The 8,886-nt window shown below is 55.3% G+C and overlaps 1 protein-coding gene across 2 annotated transcripts; it reads right to left on the reverse strand.

Moving 5' to 3' along the window:
• Positions 1-17: 17 nt before the first annotated feature.
• On the reverse strand, positions 18-4,742 carry INSYN1 (inhibitory synaptic factor 1). Of its 2 annotated transcripts, XM_027123563.1 has the most exons (3): positions 2,823-4,742; positions 2,412-2,460; positions 18-822 (listed from the first exon to the last, which is right to left on the reverse strand). In XM_027123563.1, exon 3 carries the CDS (start codon positions 676-678, stop codon positions 115-117), a length of 564 nt encoding a protein of 187 aa, XP_026979364.1. In that variant the 5' UTR covers positions 679-822; positions 2,412-2,460; positions 2,823-4,742; the 3' UTR covers positions 18-114. The 2 variants fall into 2 exon arrangements, with proteins under 2 accessions (XP_026979364.1, XP_026979365.1); XM_027123564.1 differs by lacking the exon at positions 2,412-2,460.
• Between the last annotated feature and the right edge of the window lie 4,144 nt (positions 4,743-8,886).

Genomic DNA, 8,886 nt, shown 5'->3' on the forward strand with positions numbered 1-8,886 from the left:
GCCTGTGGGGCCGGATCCTTAGCATTTTAAAATTTTATTATGACTGCGTTTGTTTAAATATATATATATTTATAGCTCTATGTGCCCACCGCTCCCCGGCTCCCTCCCCGGCCCCTAGTTTTTCCCCTTGGCTTTCTGTCTGGTGGCCATGTAGGGCAGCACCGTCTGAGTGCTCTTGTCTGACACCGTTTGGGTGCTGCTGTTTCTTGTGACCCTTCGGGTCTGCTCGGGGGCCAAGGTGGGGTCTGAGCGGCGGCCAGTCAGTGGAGAGCGCCTCGGCTTGTAGGGAGCCGGGGAGGGCTTGAGGGGGCCCGCGTGGGCCTCTGTGTGGGGAGGCTCCGGGGACAGGCCCACCTCCTCCTCGCCATCCCCCTCCTCGTCGTCACAGCATAGAGCATGGTAGAGCACTTTGTCGCTGAATCGCACCCTCTCCCGTGTGCCCGGGGTCCGCTGGGGCAGCTGGCCCTTCACAGGGCCAGCGCTGAAGGCCTCCTCGCTGGAGGAGTCCGGGGTCTCCACCCGGGGCCCGTTGGGGATGGGCACGCTGCCATTCATGAGCCGGTAGTCAGGGCCAGCCCCTGGCCGGGTCGACTCGGGGCCGTCCACGGAGTCTGAGGGGGTGGAGATGTCCAGGAAGGAGCAGAACTCCCAGCTATCCGAGAGGATGTCAGCTGTCATAAAGTCCAGGTGGCCCAGGTCAAAGGGGCCGCCCACGCCCACCTTGTCACTGCTGGAGGTGCTGCTCACGGTGGCTGTGGTCCAGTCATCTGGCTCCAGTTCGAAGTCAAAGTCCGAGGTTAGCTTATCGATCTGGCTCACCACCTGGCCGGGGAAGGGGAGAGGAGTGAGTGAGAGGGGCCAGGCAGCGGCCAGCATCACCTAGGTGTGAGTGTGCCCCGTCCCACCCTACTACACCCCCCGGCTGATGACCCTGCAGGACACGACTGGACTTGAGGTCACCAGTTTGTTTGCCCCGTTGAGGGCCCAAACTGGACCAGGGTGAACAGAGCTGGTTCCGGCCATTCCCCTGGTTCCACTCCTCAGTGCCTTTGGGGGAAGGGGGATGCCTTCCAGCCCTGCACCCCGTCCATTCACACGTCCCTCTGCCCCAAAGCCAGCTGCTCTTCTGGGGGGCAGCCCTGGTGCTCAGAGCTTGATCTTCCTTTGGTTGACAGGGGGCCATTTAAAAAGAGCTGAGAGACTCCAGCAAGGCCACTCAGTGGTAGGATGAGCAGCCCACCCACCCTTGGAGAGGAAATGATACATGGTAACTGCAAAGAAGGCTCTGCCCAGGCTTTCTGAAGCATCCTGGACCAGCCCCTGCAGTGGGTCAGCGAGTGCCCCCCATGGGTCTCTACCACCCCATCCCTACCTAGCCCTGGAGCCTCCCCCATCCTCCCCTTCCCTGCCTCTTGATGAGTGAAGATCAATCCTAGTTTGATGGGGAAGGGATAAAGCAAGCATTATTCGGTAAGCGATAAGAAAACCATCCATCCTGGGCCCAGAACTGCTGGTTAAGTGCCCTCAGGGGCTACAGAGGTCACTGCACCCACCTGCCCCGCACGAGGTGAAGCCCTGTTTCATGCAGGAGGCCCTGCCTCAGGACAACCCTTGCCTAGGCCACTGTCAGCACAGACATCAGCAATAAAGACAGTGAGGCAGAAAGGGAGACCCAGTCAGACATAGGGAGAGGACAGAGCAAGGGGAGGAGAGGAGATTCAGGCCAAAATCCAAAGCAGTACAACAACAACAAAAGCAAAGCGGAGGGACCAAGAGACCCAGAGACAAAGACATAGGCAGTGAGTCATCAGGCCCAGGAGCTAGCTCCCAGCCCTCTCCAGTGCTCTTTCCCTGGAGTCAGAGAGGTCAGTTAATTCATTAACTAATGAAGTCCCTAATTCAACAAACATTTACTGAAGATGACTGCTGTCCGGGGATGTGCTAGGTGTTCAGCAAGGAGTCGGGGTGGTGAGTGCCTCAAAGTGCAAGTGGAAAGCAAGGGCAAAGATGATGGGTCAGGAGGAGTCTGGCTCGGTGAGACGTCTACTGCGTCAGGAGTTGGGAGCTCTGACGCTGGCAACCTGGTCAGTCCTTTTCCCTCTCTAGGTCTCAGTTTCTCAATCTGTCAATGGGCAGTTGGGTGACTAGTTTATCTCCAAACTTCCTTCCATCTCTGAGATTCTAGGACTCTTGTATTTAGAGGAGTGACTTGAGAAGCTGTTTTGGGGTGTCAATGCCTAGGGATGCCCACTTCCCACAGCCCCCGACCAGGGATGGAAGGAACACTCGGTTGAGGCCTATGGAAGAGCTGGGGGAGTCAAGACACCTGGGTTCCTGATTCGGCTTAGACATCAAATGTCCTGTGTCTTTGAGTAACTCACATAACCTCTCTGGACTTCAATTTCACTCACCACCAAGTGGGTATGATAATCTCAGGCCTGCCAACCTCACCAGAGCTTCCTGAGGAACAATGAGAAGGCAGTAAAAGGGCTCTGTGGGGGCACTGGTGATAAAAGTGATATCATCTCCCATCTCTGAGCACCTACTACGTGTCAGGCTTTCCACCCACGAGATCATCATCTCCTGAATTTAGGGATGATGGACCAGAGGCACCAGTCACAGGGGACCTGAGGTTCCCGCCTCTGCCGGCCCTGCAACACCGCACACGGCTGAGGTGCTGCCACGATTTCTGGGCTTGGACAGGCAATGGGGATAGGGCTCTACCCTCCGGTCTGACCACCCCAGTCCCCCACCCTAGAATGACTCCCCCACTTCAGAGAAGCTCGCATCCCCCTTAAACCCTTGCTTAACCCAAGCCCCACCTGAGAGCTGGTGGGAGCCCTGGCCTAGAGTAGGGGCTCTCAAACCCAGGTGCGCATCAACTCCCCAGAGTTTCCGATTCAGTAGGTCCCAGTGGGGCTCAAGAGGTGCATGTCTAACAAGCTTCCAGGTGATGCTGCTGCTGCCGCTGTTGGTACCAGGAACAGACTTTGAGGACCACTGGCCTAGGGGACTGGGGATTTAAGCTGGTGAAAAATAGCTCCCCAGGGCATAGCCGCCCTGGGGAGAGGCCCTGTGCCCCTGGGACAACCACACGCTCTAATTAGACTCCGCTGCCGAGAGTCTGCTGCTGTCTGAGGGTGGGAGGATGATGGTAGGAATCTGGAGTTACATGACTCGGCTGTGAACTCACAGGGTTGCCTGTAGCCAGGCCAGGCCCCGAAGCTGGGCTCCTAATCCCCTGTGAGGAAGATGCAGGGTCCACGGGGCAGGAGCCCTAGAGCCTCAGGCCTGGACACTCTTCCCGCCCAAGAAGCCCTTGCCGGCCACCTGCTCAGGAGGCCTTCACGTTCAGGCCCTTCCCCTTCTCCATTAGAATGCCCCTCTCTGTTTCCATCCTGGGAGAGTGGAGGGAAGGAAGGGAGGGAGGTCTGGACTCAAGTCCCAAGTCTGCCCCATCTTGGCTAAGAGACTTGAGAGGCAGGTGATTTCCCTCTCCATGTCTCATTTCCTCCCCTGTAAAATAGGAGGACACACCTCTACTTGCCAAACGTTGGGGATTCAACAGATAGGAATGTGCTTTAAACTGCAGAGTCTGCACAGCCAAGCACTTAAGAATCTGGGCTCTGCATCCAGGCCTGGGGACCCAGATTGTATGCAGGGCCCGGGTCAGTCCACAAACCCTGCTGCCCGTCCCTGGTGCCTCATTTCATGGGGCCAGTTAGGAGGGCAGGAATAGGGTAGGCCCCAGGCTACCTACCTCTCTGCTTTGGCTGTCTTGAAATCTATGATTTCTCTCTGAGATTTAATAATCATTTTGCCTACATGTAATTTGGGATTGTCTTGGAGTGCAGGGAAATAATTATATACACAAAAGGAAAGAGACGGGGAGAGAATGGAACCACAGAAATCACAGAACCATAGAACCTTGAAGCCAGGAGGGACTGGAGACACTGCTGAGACCACTCTTCCCATTGTGCTTGCTGACGGGGACTAGAAGGGGCTGAGCTGAGACTGGAAGTCAGGGGTCAAGGATGGGAATCACCTGCTCCACAGGGAGCAAGAGTGAGCACTAGAGAGGAAGGGCAGGGCTAAGGGCTGTGGCAAAACCTGCTGGGGGCCTCAGGCCCTGTCCCAAGGGTGTCTACAACCTCTGTCCTGGCCACAGCCTCAGCTGCACCCCCCGCCCCGAACACTGCACCCATCCAGTCTCCCCACTGACAGCCGCTTCCTGTCCAGCTCCTGCTGCACCCAGGGAACTTCCTAATCAACCTGCAGGAACACATCACCTCTCTGCTTCCAGCACTTCACTGCTCCCCAAACTCCTGAGCCTCCCAAACACAACCCCACAGCAAATCTGGTCACAGGCCCTGTTCTCTCCAGCAAGCAGCCTCCTCCCTGCCAGGCCTGCCCCCTCACCTGCCCAATTCACTCCACCGAGCTCACTTGTGCCTCTGGGCCGCACCTGGAATGCCTTCTTTCTTTCCCACTCGTTCCCTCTCACTTCCATAAGGAAGTCTTCCCTGACCCCCGGTTGAGGACAGTTCCCTGTGAAAGGCCCTGAAAGTACCCTGCACCTCTCCTTATTTTCCAGTAGTTATCACTGCTACCGTTTTGTGTGCAGATGTTGTAAGGTCGTTGATGTCTCTCTCCTCACTAGACAGGAAGCCCCATGAAGGGCAGGACAGGATCTGTCTTGCCCACCATTGCATCCCAAGTTTGGCACAGGGATTAGCACATTCTTTACAAATATAGCTTTTCAATGAGTGGATGAGTTGAGACAGAGGGCTTAATAAAACCACTTGGGGCTTCTTTTTCGAGAGAAAGTTCCATGGGCCTGGACACTCCAACACTGCCCGCCCTAGCCCGTCCTCCAGCCATGGGTGAGACCCCTCTCCAAAGAAAGCACGTCTGTGTTCCCTAAGGCCCCAGGACTGAGGACCCGGGAGCCCCAGAACCTGTTTATCTCCTCCCCCTTCACCTCTGGCCCCTTCAACTCCCTTGACAAGCTGCTACCTCCTTCCCTCCCTCCCAGCTCCCCGGGCAGCTGGTTACATAACTGGGGATTCTGCATTATTTATGACCACTGATTATTTTTTAATTCTTGATTACGTTATTTATCGTCTTCCTGGAGGGCTGTGGAGCTGGGGAAGGGGTGGCGGGGAGCGGGTTGACCGTGCGTGATTCATGATTTTCATCCTGCAAGTTGGCATAATTGGTCGGGGAGTTTCTTGAATCTGTCTGGAGGAGGAGAACGCAAAGGGAAAAGGGAGGAAAGGAAGGCGAGAAAAAACAAAATAATAGGAAAAACTCCGCACAATTCTTGCTGAGCTGCGGGTGACGGAGCTGACCCACTTTGGCACAGCTCTGTGGTCCCTAGCCTCTCCGGCTCCAGCTGCTTCCTGGCGGGGACACATTTATCTCATGCCTGAACGGCCCTTGGCTTTCCCTGCCGCCTCACATGCAGCGCCTTGCCGAGGTGACCGCACAGTCACCACCGGGCCTGCTCCCCATGAAAATTGGGTGGGGGGATCCTCCACCACCGCCCCTGGCTGTGAAATGTTTGTGCCCACCCCTCCATCCTCCTGAGGTGTTCGGACCTAGGTGGGCAACTGTGCCCTTAAGTTATGTCCTACTCAAGAGTCAGTGATGATGTGAGAGACACCGGCCGATCAACACAAGAGACGGTTTTGAGCCTCCATGCTGAGCGATATCTTGGGGAGGGGACAACCAAGGAGGAACCTGCTCAAGGTAAGCTCAAAGGCCAAAGGCAAGCCCCTTATCCCTGGCCTTGGGGGCTCCCAGTTGATAGGAAACAGGGAGAGCAGCGGGGAGGCAGACTCCCACCCCGAAACACAACCAGGAGATTCCTGGAGAGCGTGTGGGACTCTCACTGAGGACAAAATCCAAATTCCACACTGTAGCCTGCGAGGGCTCTGTGTCATCTGACTCCCTGCTCCCTCTTTGACTTCCTGCTTTTCTCCTAGTTCACTCCACTTCAGCTGCACTGGCTTCCTTGCTGATCCTGAACACGCCGAGCCCATTTCTTCCCCAGGATCTTTGCACAGGCTGTTTCCACTGCCAGGAAGGCTCATCCCCTAAATACCACCCTCACTTCCTTTGGTTCTCTGTTCAAAAGCCGTCTTATTGGAAACCCCCTTCATATCCCCATATCACTGTCACTCTCTATTCCCTTTCCTTGCTGCAAGAGGATGGGACTGCCTACTGCATGCAGGAGGTACTAAATGGTGCCAGCCAGGAGGTCAGGGTTCTGGCTTTGACCTCCCTGATGATGGCTAAGAACTGATGTGACTCCAACAGAACAAAGCCATACACGGAGTGAGGCGCTGGCCAGTGCTAGAATATTTCGTTAATAATATCTAACAGATATGGAGTGAGTTTTGTGCCCATCACTGTGCTAAGTACTTTATATATAATATCACATTTAATTCTCACAACAACCCTGGGGCTGGGGGGTGGGGTGGGGGGTGTAAAATGTGTTATCCTCATTTACATGGGAAAACAGAAGCACAGAAAGGTAAAGAAATTTTCCCAAGTTCACACAGCTAGGTAGGGGGCAGACCTTGGATTTGAACCAGAGACATCTGGCTGTGGAGCCCATGCTCTTAGCCCGTAGGCTGTGCTGTGCCTCCAAATTAAGAGCCACAGAATTCTGAGGAGCTTAGAGAGCCTGCTGGGATGGGCCTGGCATCCTGGAGTATTGGGGAACCTAGGAGAGATGAGGGCTAATTAATGATTGACCGTCACATCCCTCTGCAGCACAATTTTAGCTTTCAAAGCATTTACATTCCTCACCTCACTTAGTCCATTAAACTACTTTTCCCATTCATGGGACAGAACTTGTTCCTCATCGCCTGGGAGGCCAATGGCAGAGCTACAGCAGGGGTTTGGAAGGGTAGGGGAGGTATGGGACAGGAAACTCCAAATCCTTTAGGGGTGTGAGTAGGTGTTGGCCCCCCTACCGCATGCCAGACCCTGATGAAACCCTAAGATCACACTGAGGTGAGAATGATCGTCATCCCCATCTCAGAGGAGCAGACTGAGGCTCAGGGGCCTGGGAAGGGAGTGCATTGGTGTCCCTCGTCTTTCTACGAACTTCAGGCTGTACGCTCAAGAGGGTAAGGAGAGTCTGCCATGATCAGTGGTGTCTGGGGCTGGGGAAGGGAGCAGCAGAGAGAGGAGAATGACAGAGGGGACACAGCTAAGCCCTTCCTCTCTGCTGGCCTTGCTCCTTCATCAAGCATCCTGTGCTGCTCCCCAGCAGTCTTGCACGTGAATCCTGTCTTCACATCTAAGTGCTTTGCGCACCCTGGCATGAGAACCCCACTGGTGAGCCCTGAGCTGCTACTGCCCGGGGAGTGGGGTATGATGAGGGAAAAGTGTCTGCCACCCTCTCGACTTTGGGCCCATCCATATCCCCAAGGGAAAATGCCTTACTAAGCTACTGAGAAGGAGCGCCTGACAGATCCAGCTTTACAGCCCCCGTGGAGGACCAAGATGGCACGTTCCAGGGAGCAGGCGGACTGAAACCCTTTACTCCAAACCAGAGCTTGGCGCCCCCCACTCAGTAACCGCATTCCTGACGAATCCCATCCAACAGGAAGTCAGTTATGGCATCTACTCTTCTGTCTGGGCTTCCCAGAGCCTCACCTGCTTTCTACAACACTTCCTCTGCCCATCACCCCATGTCCAGACCCTGCCTGGGGGATGGGGGAGCTCTGAGGCCTGGTGACCCCTCCCAGCTGGGTGCCATTGGCAGTGGGCAGGCTGTGGCATACGGGGTAGACTCTGGTTGCCATAGCAACCTGCCAAAGTCTTGGGTGGAGGCACATGGCCTACAGGGTGTGTGGGGGGAGGGGACTCATCTCTCCCTGTCCTAGCTCAGGCCTCTAGGCTGCAAATCCTGGGAATCTGAAGCTCTGCTGTTCGAGACATGGGAGTAGGTGAGTGTGTGTGCTGGGAAGGGACATCTAAAAGATCTGCAAATGAATCCTAGCACTTCTGAGCTCCCTGCTTCACCCCTAAAGGGTGCTCCTCAGAGCATCACAGCATGAGCATAAGGTATCACCTCTAGAAGACCCCTGTCAAAATGCAAAGATATCAATTAGCCCACCTGCTGAAGCCCCAGAATAGGCAGCAGGAACCTGAGTTCTAGGCTTCGTTCTGCCACTGGTAGGCTGTGTGACCTTGGACAAGCCCCTATCCCTCTCTGGCCTCAGTTTCTTCAACAGCAAACAAACAGGGATGGTCTGGATGACCTGTGAGATGCCTTCAAGCTCTGGATGGCTATTTGGGGAGGGGTGGCAGGTGCCTGGAAGAGGCTCAGTTGGGAGTAGGCTCTGAGCTTATTGAAGCTGCCTCCCAGGCTTAGAGTCAATCCTGGCTCCTTCTGGGCAGGCTTGCTGGGGCATAGGTCCCATGCCCCTGCCCAAGACTGAGACTCTGGACAGTTCCCATGGTCCTGATAGAACCACAGAGCATCTGAAATAAGATGAGGGTGGAGAGAGTCAAAGAGGGGACTGTAGTCCTCTGGACCAATGAGGTTGGGAGAGGAGGGGTTGCTCAGGGGCATCTGGCCTTTGACCTCCAAACTGTATTCTCAAAGATGTTCAGTCCAGACCATGGCCAGCCCAGTCCGTGGGAAGAAGCACCACACCTCTCTACCTGCAGCAATAGCCATTCCCACCTCCTGAGAAAGTACTTCCTAGTACGTTCCTCCATAAGGCTGCCTCTGGGCAGAGGGGCTGCCCTGTCCAACCCCTGCTTCTGTCCCAGCATTTCCACAACCCCCTGTACTCCGAACATGACTCCCTTCCAACACCCTCTGCTCCTTGGCTCTCAGGCCAGGCTAGAATGCCACTTTCC

This window comes from Aethalodelphis obliquidens, unplaced genomic scaffold, assembly GCF_003676395.1.
Source record: "Aethalodelphis obliquidens isolate GAN/ISIS:26980383/991018 unplaced genomic scaffold, ASM367639v1 scaffold26, whole genome shotgun sequence".
Classification (NCBI taxonomy): Eukaryota; Metazoa; Chordata; class Mammalia; order Artiodactyla; family Delphinidae; genus Aethalodelphis; species Aethalodelphis obliquidens.

What these genes read in the sequence shown, in the direction of transcription:
- INSYN1 (XM_027123564.1), bottom strand. Translation starts at nt 678, where the DNA reads ATGACAGCTGACATCCTCTCGGATAGCTGGGAGTTCTGCTCCTTCCTG.